This window comes from Tiliqua scincoides, chromosome 3, assembly GCF_035046505.1.
Source record: "Tiliqua scincoides isolate rTilSci1 chromosome 3, rTilSci1.hap2, whole genome shotgun sequence".
Taxonomy (NCBI): Eukaryota; Metazoa; Chordata; class Lepidosauria; order Squamata; family Scincidae; genus Tiliqua; species Tiliqua scincoides.
In genome coordinates this window covers 181,973,301-181,991,278 of record NC_089823.1, presented here as the reverse complement: position 1 = coordinate 181,991,278, position 17,978 = coordinate 181,973,301, and the positions used below count along the sequence as shown (strand labels likewise).

Sequence of the window (17,978 nt, the reverse complement as noted above, 5' to 3'; positions counted from 1 at the left end):
AACAAGTCCTAGCAATGTGGAGGTGTGCAGTCCTGCTCATTATCCGTGGAAAAACGGGGAACCAAAAAGCACAGTAAAAAAATTAAATTTTAATAATGCTAGTGATATTTTCTAAATCCTTCTTGACAGAAAGATTCTCATTATTTTTATCTGTCTCAGAGTAGGCTTCTTTAATGCCATCTTCACAAATGGCCTTAGCCATGATTGTTTTCTTTTCTTCCTAGCATTCAAGGAGGGGGTGGAGGATGAATATATACGATACATACTAAAATGCTTTTCTATCACTCAAAAAGTGCCATGAAGTACTAACATTTTGGATAGCACATTTTCAGGAGCAATTGCTGCAATGCCTCAGGTTCCCCACCCCCCGACTTTATTTTCAAAAGAGGTCAACACAGTTAAGACAATTGTCGACATCTTCCTGTAGAAAAAGACATCCATCCAAGTAGAGAGAGAGAGAAATGAGCTTCAATGCAATAGCAGAGTATATGCATGTTAAAGCCATCAGTGTGTTGTGCTTTAAGTCAAAGAAGAATTTGTTGAGTTTTTTATTAGAATAGTGCTAATAAAGGTAGGCTGGAGTTGTGCTATTAAAGTTGTGCTATTAAAGGTAGGCTGCACTTCTGGCTTAGATCATGAGCCTCTTAAACCGTTCAGTTTATTTCCTTAAAATTGGTGGAGTGTAAACGAAAGGATAGATATCACAATAGCTATTTTTTTTTTTTTGGCTTTTCCTGTGTGCGCGTTTCTGCTAGTGAAATAATTATGTTTTTTTCTGGATGAAAGTTTTTTTCATCAGTTGTTCAGAAAGCCTGATGTATACATATCCCAATGCTAAATGTTTTCTAAAGAGCTGGCTAAATACAGGGTCCAAAGAGTAAGCCACCCGTCATCCTCATTATTTTTAAGGAACAACTCATTAGCATCTTGATAATGGGGTCACCTTTTGAGCTCATGTGGGCATGTGCTCCTTGACACTTCAGTTTATGGGTTGACTTGAGGGTTAATATGTGTGTTTTAAGTAAGGTGGCAAGTGGTTCTGAGTATCTGTGATCTCATATGCTAGAGCTGTACACCAAACTTGTCAAAAGTTATCCTGGTGAGTCTACAGCAGCCTGAAAGGATTTATTCTTTCAGCTTATCAATGAGGAACAGGATCTGTTAGAAGTTAGCTTACAAAGTTTGTTCTGGTGTCTGACAAGGGTGAGCTGGCACTAGAATGTAGTTAAGTGAAAGGAAGTCGAAGAACGTTTGAGCTGACATTATTGCATCATTATTGCATTATTATTGTGAAATGAGTTGTCATACTTCACCTGAAATAATACTTCAGATTAATATCCAAGAAATTCAGGACTTTAGTGGCTTCTTCAGTGGCTGATCATTGGTCTAATGTTGGAATACAAATGTATATAAATTTTTTAAATAAACTGTACACAATGTATACATAAATGCATTCACTGATTGTTTCTAATTGAGTTTTTGAAATCAAATATCATCAGACCCTCTTTTAGCAAATAATTGCATGCTAGCTAGCATGAACATTCATTATCGAAAAGAACAGGTGGACAGTAACATTTATGACAAATGGTTACTAGTGCTTAACTAGTATACTAGTTACTAGTATAATTGTTACTAGTAGGTTACTAGTATAATTTATTATTGTTGTTGTTGTTGTTGTTGTTGTTGTTGGTATTATTATTATTATTATCATTATCATTATTATTATTATTATTATTAATATACCACTTTTCAACTAAAAGTTCACAAAGCAGTTTACAGAGAAAAATCAAATAACTAATGGCTCCTTGTCCGAAAAGGGCTCACAATCTAAAATGATGCAAAAGAACACCAGCAGGCAGCCACTAGAAAAGACACTGCTGGGATGAGGTGGGCCAGTTACTCTCCCCCTGCTAAAAAAAGGAGCACCCACTTGAAAGAGTGCCTCTTACCCAATTAGCAGGGGTTTATGCAAGGTATATTATGTGAAATGTGGTGTGTATGGATCAGATTGAGCACCTCTAGCTGATTGTGTTCTTGTCAAAAAGAAACCCCTTGTATGTTCTACCCATCTCCCCTTGATGACTTTTGTGTTCTACTTTTAATGTATGCATGATGAAGGGATTGGGGTGCTACTGTCCTGCTTCTCTTTCTGTTACACCTGCCCTGTCTCTGATGATCACCCATTGGATGATCATGTTTACATAGAGACCCATGTGCCAAAAGCCCTACACAGCCCTATAGGTTGGGTGTAGGCCCCAGCTACACAGCCTGTACATCACAAAATCAGAGTCTACCAAACAGGTAGTTGGGGCCTATACATGTTGAACTGTGTTACCTATGCAAACATAACCATCCAGTGCGTGGTTGACAGGATAGGCACAGGTGTGCGAGGAGGCAGAACAAAAGAGCACACTTAAAATTGCCTCACTGCGCACTTACCCAGATGTCTGCATAGGGCAGGTGTTGCCTTTGTCTGAAAAGTATGACCTCTATGGAAAATAGAGGAAAAAGCAAGTTAGCACAAGTTTGAGTAAATATGACTAAACCTGTCCTTTAGGAGAAATGCTCAAGGTTTTGTTTTCTCTCATGCATCCATTCTTCAATGCTTGAAGAATGTACAGAGCAGCACACAAATAGCATGAATATATCAATGAATGGAAAGTGTCTTGATATTAAAAATGGAAAATATCTAATGTTCATGCGCGTATTGCATTTGACAAACTTTTTGGCTTGATTTGCAGGTACTAATTGAGCATGTATAGAAATTCTAGACCTTGCCCATCAATAAATAGTCTGCTGTTGACATCCAGGCTGAAATCCCTTTGCCCAATAATGAAACAAAGCAGATTTAACTACAGGTTCAGCCTCGTTATACACGGATTTTTTATACACGGATTTGACTCAACACAGATGGCTCCTGCAAATGAGAAGGAATGTGCTGATCCCTGGAGAAGGGGAAAAATGCTTCCCTTTAAAATCAGTTTAAAAAACTGAAGAGTCCTTTAACAATAGCCTCATTAATGAGAGGGCAGCTGGCTGACAATCCATCAATCCTTCTCTCTCCAGGCGACCCCTCCCTTCCCCCTGAGCATGTGAGAGAAAGGTAATCACTTTGCATTGGTGAAGGGCGGGACTGAGTGAAGCACCTTTCTAAGCTCTAGGAGGAGGACTGATTGATGGATTGTCTTCTTAATGACTCTTATCTTACATTACAAAGGTCAGCAAGGCTGTTTTTAAATCAGCAGAACAAAGAAACTTTGTTTTTTAAATGGATTTGCTATAGTGTGTTTTTTGCAAACCACGTGAGTACTTGGAATGGAACCCACGCGAATAATAAGGCTCAACCTGAATATGCGATCCAACATGGTTAATGAAAACTCATACATTCAGCAATTAACAAGACCAGTGGTTATCACACATTTAGCACCAGGACCCACTTTTTAGAATGAGAATCTGTCAGGACCCACTGGAAGTTGTAGGTAACTGTAACTTTTAACAATCTTAGGTTGCAATCCTACCTGCACATACCCAAGAGTAAGTCCCATTGACTATCATTGTTAAAAGAATATACATAGTAGCTTGTTAAAAGTACAGGCCTGTAACATTTCCCCAAATGCAGTCACATACCATGGTAGCATCAAGTCTACCATATGAAAAAATAAAATATTGAAATGAACACTAACTGATTGTGAGAGCCATTTATTTTTCCTCAATTGGCATCAAAACAGAATGCATCTTTGAATATTCTTCAAGACTTATAGTAAAACTTCCAAAACACTTTGGAAAAGTTCACTGTAGCTTGCTTATATAATATACTCCTGTATCATATTATTACAACCTCTAATTTTCATGACAATTGTTATTGTAGCCATTAGTGCTTGATGGCAGGGCAACATTATTTAGAACTAGACAGGCATGAACACAAGACATTAGGCTGAACTCTAAATGTTGTGCACTGCTCTCCAGTGGCGTCACTAGGGTTCATGTCACCTGGTGCAGGATGCCAGCGCGTCACCCCCCATGCAGTGGGCGGGGCAACACCCCAGGTGGTGGGTGTGGTGATGTACCATCACTCCGCCCCACTGGTTTTTTGGCTGTACCTTTTGATAGAACAAAGTTAGAACACATTCTGCATGAAATTACGCATTGATTGATATATAACATGATGGTATTATTCCTACAAACTGATTTTAGTGATTTTGGTCACTAGTGGTGTCACACACACATGCACACACCCCCAAGGGTGTCAACTTACTAACACCTTATTGCAGCAGTCCTCAAACTTTTAGCACTGAGACCCACTTTTTAGAATGACAATCTGTCCAAGACCCACCAGAAGTGATGTCATGGTGGAAGTGACACCATCAGGAAAATTAAAATAAATAAGTATAAATAATTAAAGTAAAACAAATAATTAAATAAGCAGAAGCCAGCCCTGTTCCACCAAGTGAATTTCCTCTGTAGCCTGCCTGCAAAAACACCCCCCCCCCTCCAAAACCATTAAGGTCTTCAGCCCTTCCCAGTGCCCAGTTCAATTTAAGAACTTCTGTTTAAACTGATCACTTCAGGATCCACCTGGCTGCAAGTCTCAAAAAAGTTCACCTTATCAGCGGAAGCCTCTGTTTTGATCCTTTTTAGTGGGGGGTGGGACTGCCTTCTGGAGCACTTGTTTAGCTCCATATGCATAGGATCAGGACCATTCTGGTAGCCTTGCACTCTCCTTCACCTGATCTTCCACACCAGCCAAGGCACGTTTGCTTACTTGCGAGTAAACACGACCGTGAGGCTTAGTTTTGCTTTCCATAGGGCTCAATACATTCATCTGCTTGGAGGGAGGGACTTCCTTCTGAGGTGTTTTTGGGGTCTGCATTCATTGGATCAGGACAATTCTGGTGTTGTTGGATTCCTCTCAGCCTGCCCTTTCCAAAAGACTAAGGCAAGTTTGCCTACTCACGAGTAAATGCGCAATACAGCTCACTTTCACTTTCCATAGGGATCCATGCATTTTTTGTTCTCCAGTTTTTTTGGCCATAACTTTTGATAGAAAGGTGATATTTCACTCTGGTTTTTTGCATTGCATTCCTTTCAAAATTCCGCATCCAACGGTATATATACGCGCATCACCCCCCTGTGCGTGTCACCCGGTGCGGCCCGCACTTCCCTAGCAACACCACTGCTGCTCTCCACTAATGAGTGCAGCTTTGGTTTCTAAAGAATTTTAACACAGTTGGAATCCTTAATATAAGAATTTGCAGTACTTTTTTCTCCAGAACTCTTTCACATGTAAGCATGCTGCAAGCCACACAGTGGAGAGATGTAATTTTGGCAAAGCAAGGTTATGTGATCAGTGATTTTGGGAATGGGTATGAGATGGGCTTGATAGCTGGCAGGCCTGGAGAACTTGGTGGAAGTGATCTGCTTGACCTCTGCAGTGTAAAACCGACAGTGTCATTCATCATCTTGTTGAGCAAAGCTGACATGGCTCCGAAGTGGACCTATCAGAAGCTTATTCAGGTAGAAGTTAAGCATTGTGACAGTTCCTAAGTAAGACAATACATAAGTTTGTTCTATTTTGCCCACATCTATTTAATATGGCACCATTTAAAACTCACAACACTTTGAGTGACTCATGCACTTCTTCATATACTGTTTGTAATGGTATTAAAGACAAAATTACATGGTGTGTGTACCGATATGACTACAGGTTTCTTATTCTAAAGTACAAGTCATTAATGAGAATTGGTGTGCAAAAATGCAGTGTTTGGGCATTGAATCTGGGAGTCAGAAGATCAAATTCCAGCTTTCATCATTGGATCATCATTGGATCACATTGGGCAAACCATTATGTCTCAATGTTCCCAGTCTGTAAAATAGCTATAGTGATTATCTACATCACATGTTTATTGAAAGATCATCGAGCATTCAGATCCTATAGAAATGAGAAATTAAAATAGGCTCCTATCCAGGACTTCCTTCTTTCAAAGGAATTGCTATAACTGGCCATGTGGCAGGGTACAATCATGAGCACATGATTGTGCACAAGTTGTGGAACTTGCACTCATAGACCTCTTCAAACCTTCATGTGATCAGTGGACCATGGTTTATTGAGAGTACCTCACAATCTTTGAAATCAAAAGATGGCAACATTTCTTTTTGTTGAATAGTAAACACTGGCACTGACTACAACAAATTTTAACTGATAAGAGCTGATTCAGAAGCTTAAATTTTTCCAGGGCAATATATCCCATCAGACTCCTCTCTAGTGACATATTTCTGCCAAGAATATCATACGTGATCCCACCTTCCATGGGCATTCCTGTTACCACAGTGGCTGAAGTAAATGTCTGACCTGGCCCTCTGTAGATCTCACAGTAGCATATGGAACCGGGGCAAAACCTTCTCTGAATTCAGCGCACAGGCTGCATCGAATAAACGGTTAATTCGTCTTAATATCAGCAACGCTGTGATTCATAATGCAAACTGGAAGCATCCTTGATGTTTTAGTCACACATTCCTTTTAATTTGGCCATGCATTCTTTTAAAGCTACAGTGTGCTAACTTAATAAAATGCAGCATGCAAATGCACAAGTTTTTGCCTTCAGGCACTTTAGCCATGGATGTTTCAGTGGATGTCTCCTTTCAAGTATATACTCTTTCTTAAATTATTTACCCAGTAAACATGCTTTGCATTTTCAAAGAAGGCTCTGAGTTCCCTGTCTGGGAGATTTTGCTGAATTTTTTAGGTAACAGGAATCCAAAGTTGCATATATGTTTTGCTTTGTATTGGTGCATTGAGCTGGGTAGCTTTTTTCTTTCTTGCAGAGGATGCTGAACCCCACTTTCCTTCCCACTTGAAATTCTTTGCTGCTTTGCCTCGAGCAATACCCACTGGCAGTGTCTGGCTGTGACAGTACTGCAGGCCCCTTTACAGATGGGCCCTGCCAATGCCAACCATTGTTCTGCCACTGTGAGCTGGTTTAATTACGGAATATTGCTGAAATCCCACCCAACCCCCAGTACCCTCTCGCCTTGATTCTTTTCTTTAGTGCCTTGGCTTGAGATATGAACAGTATCGAAGGAGTTCATGTAACGGCACCACTTTCCAAGTTTTTCTAGCTAGGCTTCCTTGGTAGGAAAGCTGTAAGTACGCCAACATCGCTTCTTGAAGATTTCAAGAGAATATGTTTTGGAGGGTTAACTATGAAATATAATATGACTTTTGCAGAGGAAGAGTGTTGATAACATCCTTCCTGTTTCATGATTAATTTATTCCATTCAATATTGTCTTCTTTTGCTGCAATGGGCAAGTTAATTCAGAGTCCTAGAAGTTGAACTTTGATATGCATATCCTCATTTCCTACTTTAACATTTAATTAGGAGATACAGGTGGGGGTCTCTGTGGCTTCAGCGTCTCCTGATGAGGATTTTAGAGACAAGTGTGGAGATTAAGTAATCTTGCAATCAAGTGTGCAGCCGGAGAATTAGAAATGAGACATTTGGGGGAATCATATTCCGTATTCTGTTTTCTGACTTTAATTTGGGTGTGATGAAATACTACTAACTAGGTCAGATAGGAGGCAATGGCTGAAGGATTCAGCATGTTAGATGCATGCATTTCTAGAACTATATGTTCAACTGAGCAAGTTTCATCTGCAGTTAATCCTTTGTAAATTAGCATTATGGATGCCTTGGAGCCCTCATCCCATAATTAAAATGGTTGTCAGCCCAGTTGTATTAGAGGCATATTACTGTATGCTACTTAAGGCTGAATTTTTTAAGAGTTTTCATGCTTTTTAATCTGTTTCTCTGCTGAATTTCAATTTTCCTGAGTTTCTTTTCAGGATCAATGAGGGTTACTGAGTTTAAATATGCTCTCTGCATTTCATGCATTCATTTGAACAAATAGTTTTACTATCAGGTGGTGTTTTGCTAGAGAATGTCCCAAAAGAAGAAGACAAGAGAGGGGAAAGAGAGAGCTCATAAATTCAGGTGTTAATTTGCACTGCAAACCAATAAGAAGCAGAAGCCCCTTTAATTAGCTTTAGTTTGTTAGACCATTAAACTTTTTTCCCCCTCCAAGAGAGACAGAGAATTCTGCTCCCTTTGGCAGAGTAAATATTGCCTGTTAAGTTTGAATTAGCTGTCATCGTGGGAGAATTAATGCTACGCTTTATCCTTTCTAGTGAGGAAGGGAAAAATAAACGAGACAGATCTTAGTTCAGCTTTAAGTGATAAATGAGGACAAAGCAGGCCATTCATCTCCTGCTAGCAAAGTGGACACAAGCACTAAAGCAGTTTTGCGGAAGACGTGTCAGCAAATGTGATCATTTTGTAACCTGTCAGGAGGATAGAGAGCTAGTCCTTTTAAAGTGTCACAGGGGAGTGTGTTTGTCTGATGTGACAGTTTTCATCCATCCATTTGCTTTTTTTTTTCTTTAGGTGGATGTTGGAGGAGTGGGGGGCATTGTGAGAGAAGCTGGGAGGGGCCTGAAGTTGTTCAAAACTAAATTCTTCCTCTTCTGTACACCCAAATTCACTTCATGTGATATGTTTAATCAAGAAGTTATCTCTTCAACAGATGCTTCTGATTCACTATGTAAAAATGCTAAACGGCACCCTAGCCTGGTTTGACCCCCCATTGCTCAACCAAACAAGTCCCTTTCTGACATCCATTACTACTTTGGAAGTTGATTTAAATTTTATTTTTCATTTTTTATTTATAATCAAGACAAAAGGGAAGTTTTGAATGGGTGGTTTTCTTTTCTTCAGCTGATGTTGATGATATTCTGTAGCCAACTGACGGCCCAATCCTATCCAATGTTCCATTGCCAGTGTTGCTGTGCCAATTGAGCATGCACTGCATTCTGTAGTGGGGAAGCAGTCACAGAGGCCTCCTCAAGGTATGGAAACATTTGCTGTCTTACCTTAGGGTTACATTGCAGCTGCACCGGTGCTAGAAAGTTGGATAGGATTGGGCCCTGAGGGCCCAGTCCTATCCAACTTTCCAGCACTGGTGCAACCTCAATGCAGTCCTGAGGTAAGAGAACAAATGTTCCCATACCTTGAAGAGGCCTCTGTGACTGCCTCCCCACTATAGAATGCAGTGCCGCCCCATTGGCACAGCTGCACTGGTACTAGAAAATTGGATAGGATTGGGCCTTGAGTCATTGGCATGTAAAGGTCAATACTGTTTCTCTTTAGAGAGAACCAAATTAAAGAGTACAGGCTTTTATAAAAAAAAAACAAATTAATTTTTTAAAAAACCCTGATGGTTAACCAATTATCCAATTTTTAACCCATTTTTGCCTGGCCCACAAGTGTACATATTTTGTCCCTGTTGCATATATGCAATGTTGGGCAGAAATGGCATAAAAGCCCAGTTAGACTCTCAAGAGCAATAGCTTGTATCTGGACAGTGAGAGGTTCCTCTCTAAAAATGGTGGAATAATGTACTGTATTAATACTCCTTGCATATTTTTATTCTAACTTTTCATTACACAGCCAAGTGTAATGCTTGCCTTATTACCCTAAGTGAATCTTTCCTACTGAAACAAAGGCTTCTACAACATAAGCTGCAGTTTGACACTTTGCTTCTTTACATCATCCTTTTCTTCACAGTAATGTTTTAGACTCCCTTGGTATTTAGTACTAGTAGGTACCTTGCCAACAAATGTTTCCTTGAAATCTCTTGCCCTGAGAGCAAAAATTCCCTGTAATTAGTTAAGGCTGAAATCCTATACGTATTTTCCTGGGAGTATTGGACACATTGGGTCTTACTTCTGGGTAGACGTCTTGGTTTGTGCTGTAATTCTTCCTTTTTGGATTGAGGAATAAAATTATTGGGGAAGATCATGGTGGTTTAAGCAATAGTGTAGCCATTTATTAATAGCCACTTCTCCCTTTTTTTTCTTTGAATCTCAATCAGGTACATCTTTGACTTAGTAAATTTTTAACTTTTACATGAACTGTATAATGCAAATCAACTTTCTTTACTCATTTATAGATGTATTTATACACTCATATAGGTTGTGAAGGACACAATGTTAACCTGGAAGCCAGAGGTTTCCAAACTCCTACCAGGGAGTACGGAACCTCATAAGTCCCTATGGGGGCGGGGTGGGACCGAGGGGGGAAGCCCCAATGGCACCGCAATTGCGGCACCACAGGGTCCCAACGATATATGAGTGTGCCTAGGGGGCTGCTAAACCATCCACAAGAGTCCTGGAGGCTTGCAGCCCCCTCCGCACAGCTGCACAGAGCTCCAGTTGCCAAACAGAGCTCACTCGTGCTCGGAGGTGAGCTCCATTCAGCAGTCAGAGCTCTGTGCAGTCATGCAGAGGGGACTGCAAGGGGGATGCACAGAGATCCTTAAGGGGGAGTGACTCAGTTTACACACTCAGTGGTGAGTCTTGAACCACTATTTGGGAACCTTCTGTAGGCTGAATTTAAGAACTATGTCACAAAATGCTTTCAACTGCAGTAGACAAAAATAACAAACAAATCAGTATAGACAATGAGTTGTTCAAGACGCATAGCTGTATTCTGTGGATAGTTCACATAGAAAAGTTGGATTGGATGCACCAGTCTTTATTGTCTTATTCTCTTTTTTACCACTTTCTTCTTCTTTTTTCCTTCTAGGATCATCCAAAACCGGATTTTGATAGTCATCTTGGGAATCATTGTCATCTTTGCAGTCCTGATGGTTATTTATTTTTCTGTCAAAGGACACTGATACCTTTGTTCTTTACTAAGTAGCAACAAATTGCTTCAGAGTAATTAAGACAAAGTGGTCACATGAATCATTCTCTTGCACTGAAATGGTTCGCCCTCTCAAGTCTGCAGTTCAGCTCTGGTGCAAGTAGCATAAATATATTTTGTCTTCTTGGCTGCATGAATGTTTGATATTTTCCTTTTGTTTTAGAGAGTGTGTTGTAGAATGAATGTTTTGATTTTCCCAAGGAATGAACACATGTAATTAGCAGAAATGCAAGATGGCATATACAATTAATGTATTAAATTCCAGGTCAGATTAGTAACACTGACAATGGTAAGAGTTTAAGCACTTGCTTATATTGGATTGGTGTTTACCTCTCTGGCAGAAAATTTCTTCTTAAGAACTTGTAACAGGAGCAAACAAAATGAGAAGGAGAAAAAAATGCTGAGTGAGATACACTTGTGCCTAAATAAACTACCCAAGATGTAATCCAGAAAAACAGAAGAGCTATTCCCAAAAAACATATCACCTTTTTTTAGGGTGGTTTATCGTCCACAGTAAACTATTGTTTGAATGGGACCATTGTCTTCTTTCCACCTTGTGGATGTGTGTTCATATAACTTTTTTTGTCTCATCTGCACCAAATCCTGAAGTACAGTGTTGCTGTATCACTATGTTTTTATTGTGATTAATTCTGCTTTATGTCATTGTGATTTTGAACAGAGATAGTGTTCAGAGCAAGAAAGAGAGAGGTTAAATGGGTGTTTAGATATCCACTCCAAATAATATCTGCATTTTCTTACTTTAAAGTCAATATAATAATGGAATTAAAATGCTGAATTACTGTGCTAGAATAAATAATGAGAAATTTTGCAGGACAACAGTTTTAATGAATTGTATCCAACCTTAACATTCATTTGAACAAAAATGATCTTATGGATTTACAGCACCAGGATATTCTGCTTGTATGGAGGTGGACAAAGTTTCTAGATACTACAACAATGTAACAAAATGTTCATACAAAACGCTCTTGAGCTTCCTTTTCTTGACACTGTCCCTGTTGCTGCTAAAAACAACAAAGAATCTTATAGCACCTTAAAGACTAACAAGGGTATTTTAGCATAAACATTCATGGTCTACAGTCAACTTCATCTGTTGCTGCTGTTCTCTGTCCCCCAGCCAGTTTGTTATGCCAGTTCAGTGTCTTGAGATACTAGGTGTCAAGGTGTTACATTTTCTCTTTTCATTTACAAAATCTCTTTCTGTCACCATATTTTTGTGACCCTGTATTTTGTCACCATTTGTACATGTTGTGCAAAGTCACAACCAAATCTGGCCTCCTATCACATGTATAGAGCCATGTTACATTATCATTATGCAAAATAAGATTTAAGAAAACATCTTAGGCTGCAATCCTAAACACACTTTCCTGGGAGTAAGTCCCATTGCACACAGTTGGACTTACTTCTGAGTAGACATTCATAGGATTGCACTCCTAGCCATGTGATATCTGAAGTACCCCTCCTTCTATGACTAGATAGGAGGAGGATCAAGCTGCAAGCACAAATCTACTGACTGGTGGAGCCTCCCCACCTCTCAGTCTACTGCACTGGCCATAATTAGAACATCATCACACATTTGGAAACATAATCCAGGCTGCAAATGGGATCTTGTATAGATTCAGCTATCACCATCATGCCCCAGCAGGAGCCCTTCCCTTAATTGTCCACTTCTTCCTCAAAATATAGGTTAGTGGCCCTTAAGAGGGCTCAAACACAGCATTGCAAAAGGGCCTCTCTCAGGCTCTAGCACAGGGGTGTCAAACTAATTTCATACAGAGGGCCACATAGCATTCATGATGCCTGCTGAGGGCTGGAAGTGGTGTGATGTCATGAAACAGGTCATAACCAAAAATAAGCACTTTTTTCTTACTTAGGAACTCATTAGCTGCAAGAAACAAAAGAGAAAATATACAAATCTGGATCATATTTCAAGATATGGGAGAGCCCAATTTTCATGTGCGCTGTCCTTTCAGCAGTAACACCTCAGCACTACTCAGCAGTTGAAAGCCTGAGGGCCATATAAAAAGCTTCTGTGGGCCTCATATGGCCCCTGGGCCTTATATTTGACACCTCTACTCTAGCAGCTGCAGTCATGCACTTCAGCATCTGGGGTCACTAGGAACTGTGGTGAAATGTCTTCCGTGGATGTTGGTAACCATGGAGGCTACTTTTCTCATGTTTCCTGGCATCCCTAGTTACTGCTAACAATAACAAACTAAGGAAGCATGGCATTCACCACAAGCAGCCCCTCCCACCTCATCATTTGGGAAAGAGAGAATGAGGAGGTTCATGTAGTGGGGCCAAAGCAGATCTCTGTCAGATTGGTTTGTTCCTGAAGGATCTGGCCCAGTCTTAAATTAATCTGGAGGTGGATCTATCCAATTGACTGTCCAGATCACCCTATTTCCAATCCACACTATCACTAAATAAATCCCTGTTGTGTCTCTAACACAAATGTACATTATATTCTTCACAGCTTTGACTGACTTTCTTGAACTTCCTAGGAATCAACTACAAATGACTTCTGAAGCGAGAGTGTGGCCACCTCTAATGTCTGTGTGTAACAATTCATTATGTTGCCTACCTGTATCAAGAAAGTATGTTTTAGTTACTTGAGAATAACTGTGGTTATAATTTAATCATTCACTGACATGGACATGCAAGAAGGAAATGTTTATAATATCTTTTAAATGTAGTATGGAGTTCCTTGCAAAGATGGTGAAACCAGAGATTTTGAATCCTTAAGGATCGGACTAAAGCATAAAATGTTTGAAGGACACAAAAGATAGTCAGAGAATCACCTGAAGGTCATAAGAATTTAGTAGCTTAAGCTCACCTAGTGTTTTAGAGAACACTGTATGTTGATTGGCTTCCACAATATCCCTAGTCAAACACGTAAGAATGGAATTTGGCCCTAAACCTGTTTACTATCCTGACACAAAGAACAGAGTGAAATCTATGCTGATGTAGCTGGCTCAAATAAAACTTGTATAGCTTAGTAAAGAAATTCAAGATGAGGAGATTCACAAGAGAAATGCTGTTTATTGAAAAAGGTTAGGGCATGCATGTCTTCAGATAAATCATTTAAGTTGTGTAAACAGAACTGTAGCCTTTACCATCTTAATAATAGGGGAGGACTGAGTTCATGGGATCTGGGCAAATGGGGATGAAGGAGAAGCCTGCTAGTGTTAAAAGTATGTATTGAAGCAGGTCAGAAGATGTGGATTTTCATAAATCCTTTTGTTCCAATAAGAAAACTACTGTAAATATACATCTCAAAGAAGAAAACATTAAATTCTGTTGGTTTATTGATTGTCGTTATTTGTCACTGATCTGTCTCTTACTGATAAAGGTAAAACGTATACGAGTGCTGAGTTTTTTTCCATTCCAATTACATCAACCATCAAAATCCTGAGATTTTAAAATAACATTTCTTTACTATCCAGGGACAGTCCAAAGCCCTTGTGATGCCTGAAGTGGCATTCCAGATGTTGCCCCCTTTCCATGGTGATTCTCCAGCACTCTAGCCTGCCTCTCTCCTCTCCTCCTCACTTTTGTTATGTCCTTCTCTTCCTTTTTTAATCCTGGGACTGTGGGGAGGAGGAGGATCAGTGGAGGCAAGCACACGGGCAGAAGTGGGTGCCCCCTGCCTGTCTGCTGCCTGAGGCAGTCTCATGGATGGCCTGGCCCTGCATCTATAATTCCAAATATTTTACTATGAAATCTCACATGAACACATTCACAGAATGGTGTCAAATAAACCATTATGTGCCTCATTCCCACACAGGAAGCTGCCTCATTCCATTTGTCCACCTAGCTCAGTATTGTCAACATTGCCTTGGCAGTCTCTCTCCAGGGTATCAGACGGGTCTTTTCCAGCCCTACCTGGATTGAATCTAGGTCTTTCTTCAAGCAAAGCATATGCCCTACTACTGGGCTACAGTCTCCTCTTGTTTCTTTTCTGCATTTGCCTTACATCCTATTGAATATATATAAGGGCTCATCATTCACAATGACACTCACATACTTGATGCCATAGTTATCTACTACTACACTGTACTATGCTAGTTTAGGTGATCTATCTGTTCTTCAGATTTCTATAAATAAGCACCTTTTGGAACCTAGAGTCAATTCACACTCAACACAGTCCTAAATAATGACCTTGAAATTATTTAGGATTCCTATCAGGCTTGTAATATGACCAGGTGTATTACCAGAGGCTGAGGTTGGAACATGTTGGGGGGGGGGGGGAGTACACATGCATATCCCTACCCCCAGTGGTGTCCATTTTGAAAAGTTCTTCTTCTGTAGCATGAATTATATGTGTTTCCTTTCCGTAAGTGTCAGTTCACACAAACAGCATCCCCATGTAAGACAACGCCACTACTTGGTGTAAACCTGATTATATTCACTAGGTTATCTCTTTGGATTGCTGTCATGTATGAAGTGACCTCTAGATTGCATTTCATGGCTGTACAAGGCAACAGATGGTTTGTCAATGGCAGTGATTGCAAACACCTTGACATAATAACCAAGGGGACTATCTTGTGTTAGGAAGAGAACACTACCTGAAGGGACCCTTAGGTTCATAATAAACCTCAGTTTAGTTATTCATGGATCAAGCAAGAAGTGGCTTTATTATTATAAAGTGGCATATAATACTAGTAGCTATTATTATTCTACTTCATCACAGCCTATGATGGGCTGGTTATAGCCTGCAATTCAGAATCTAGCCAAGATCCTGGGAATCACAGAGATACCTATGTAAGATTCTTGCTGTTCCAAGCAGAGTTAATTTCTAGAGCTGAGGTGGTATAATTTGTTCAAGGCCAAGAATGTCCAGGTGTTTCTTCAGACTTCTAGGCACTGCTCCCAGGGCTCCAATGATAATTAGCACTATTATTATTATTATTATTATTCCCAAAAACGAGTCCTTGGGTGAAGTCCTTGGGGTAAGCTGGTGCTACAGCACTTCAGTAGTTAAATGTCTACAGGTAGGGGAGCTGTCAGTGCCATCCCCTCCACAATCCAGGTTCTCACTTCCCTGAACTCGTTTGTTGTGTCTTGTAGAGGTCAATGGAAGAGTCAAATGCACCTAAACATAACCATCAAAAAGCAAAGCGTTCCACTGTAGTTGCAAAGCCTTCATTTGCATGGTGACAAATTAGGGTGCACGCACAACATGCACTCTCTTCCAGTGTGTAAGATTTTTCTTTGCCACAATTCCATGATGTAGAATCATTCCACTAATTTTTTTGCTGATGCCAAATCAAAACACAGTTTAATTAAAAATGCTTAAGTTTTAAAGAGTTTTTAAATGCTCTTCGTTTTGGGAAAAATATCTGCAAAAATGTAGCCTGACTGACGTCAGTTCCCATCTCTGGGATAGAAGGCCATTTGGTATTCTGTTTAAGGCAGGCTGGATTGTCTTATTTTGCAGCCAGCTTGGTGGGGGGTTTTCTTTGCTGCTGCTTCAGAGCACGGAGCTTCAAAGGCTGAAATTAATGGTGAACAAAATTGTGCGGCTCTGACCATCCCATGCGGGGCAAACCCATTGAGGGTTATCATTAAGTAAAGAAATAAAGAAAAAAAAAAGCCTGCCAGTTCCTAAAAAACCTCATCAGATAATGACCTCAGTGATTGGGTTTTCATTACCAAACAGCATCCTGAGATTGTCTGCCCCACAAAAAAAGCAACTATGTGTGTCTCCTTCTTTCCCTTTCTCTCTCTCTTTCACTCTCTCTCTCTCTCTCTTTTTTTTTTGCACATCTTTTCTTTAAACCTGTCAGATCATTTCAGTATTTCAAATCCGAGGAAAACAGCCTGCCTGCTGCTGTATTTGAAGTTGTAATGGTGTCAAAAAGTCACGACTGACTGACAGCCGTCAGTCCCAGAGGAGCTCATTAAATCATAAAAACTTGACAAGGAAATAATTGAGCATCACTGGCAGCTTGGCGCCTGTTTAGACATTTTTATTTTCTTTCATTATTAGTCCCCACCATTACGTTCATTAACAAATTGCATTAAACAAATGTTAAGGGCTAATGATTTGTTTATCGCGGGTTTTATTATTATTATTATTATTATTGAAACATTAGCTGCGTCATGTGGTACCTCAGCAGCTTTACGCTATCATCTGACTGAATATTTTTCCACTCAGAGCTCTGGGTACTGTTGGAATATGAAATAGATTATTCATTACCCTCCTCTTTGCCACTGATTTGGTTTCATGTAGCGTCTTCCACAGAGAAAGATGAAAACTTGTCAAAAATAGGTTATATCTTATTCTAAGGGCAACAATAGCAGCAGGTACAGGCACACTTTAATATTTAATTAAGGTTGATGTTAACCCCTTTAAATGACTTTAGCTGTGAGTTATATTCAAGTGCAGAAGAGAAAAATAATTGTACTTAATTTGCAACCTGTACAGCAGGCATTCATTTTCTACTGACTAGACAATTTAAAGAGTAATTTTAGAGAATACTGTTTTGAAACGCCAATGTTTATATTTTTCCTCTACCCCAAATTTTACCACTGTGGACCACGTCTCTATTATATATGACTTGGTTTTTTGAAATCATTTTTATGTTTTAGCCATCCCACTAAAAAACTGGAGAGGCCTCTGGTGAGGGAAAGAGTTACATGTAACTCCCTGAGAACTTCTTGGCTGTGGTAATAAAATTCTGTTATTCACGACAGCCTGTTAACTGCTCAGCATGTGTTTTTGAACAAGGAGAGTTTTGTTTCAAGCAGCTGCAAATAAGTGCTTCTCCTATTTTAGAGGGGGGGAAAAAACATTTATTTTTAATTGCGTATGTCCTTGTATTGCCTGCTGATGGTAACGCCACAACCCTGTTGTGATAAGAAAATCCAAACTTGATGAACGGTCGGATTCAGTTAAGAGCCCAGTCACATTATTGAAGAACCATTTGCAAACCACTCTCACGGGTCTGCTTCCCAAAATGTCAGGAGTGATGTGCCAACATTTCATTTCCAGTTATTATGTGGCAGGACTATACCAGCAGTGATCTGTGAATCACTCTAGACTAGCCTTGGCCCTTGTCACATTCACCAATCTATTGCTTGCACCTACCCAGTCTTAGCATCATTTCTTTTCCAGATTAAGATACCACTGTTCTTGGTCTGTGGTCCAGCTAGTCAACCACACCAAGTTCTCTTGTTCCTCATAGGCTGCTGCTGTT

General features: G+C 39.9%; 1 protein-coding gene across 5 annotated transcripts in view; it reads left to right on the top strand.

Moving 5' to 3' along the window:
• The window catches only part of VTI1A (vesicle transport through interaction with t-SNAREs 1A), a 309,951-nt gene extending 298,356 nt beyond the window's left edge, over positions 1 to 11,595 (top strand). For 2 of the 5 annotated variants that reach the window (XM_066622222.1, XM_066622223.1), the window contains one exon: positions 10,639 to 11,595. In XM_066622222.1, the coding sequence (XP_066478319.1) occupies positions 10,639 to 10,732 (94 nt within the window). In that variant the 3' untranslated portion in view covers positions 10,733 to 11,595. The remainder of the gene's footprint in view (positions 1 to 10,638) is intronic. The other 3 variants (XM_066622225.1, XM_066622226.1, XM_066622224.1) reach the window with 2 other exon arrangements.
• The last annotated feature ends 6,383 nt before the right edge of the window (positions 11,596 to 17,978 follow it).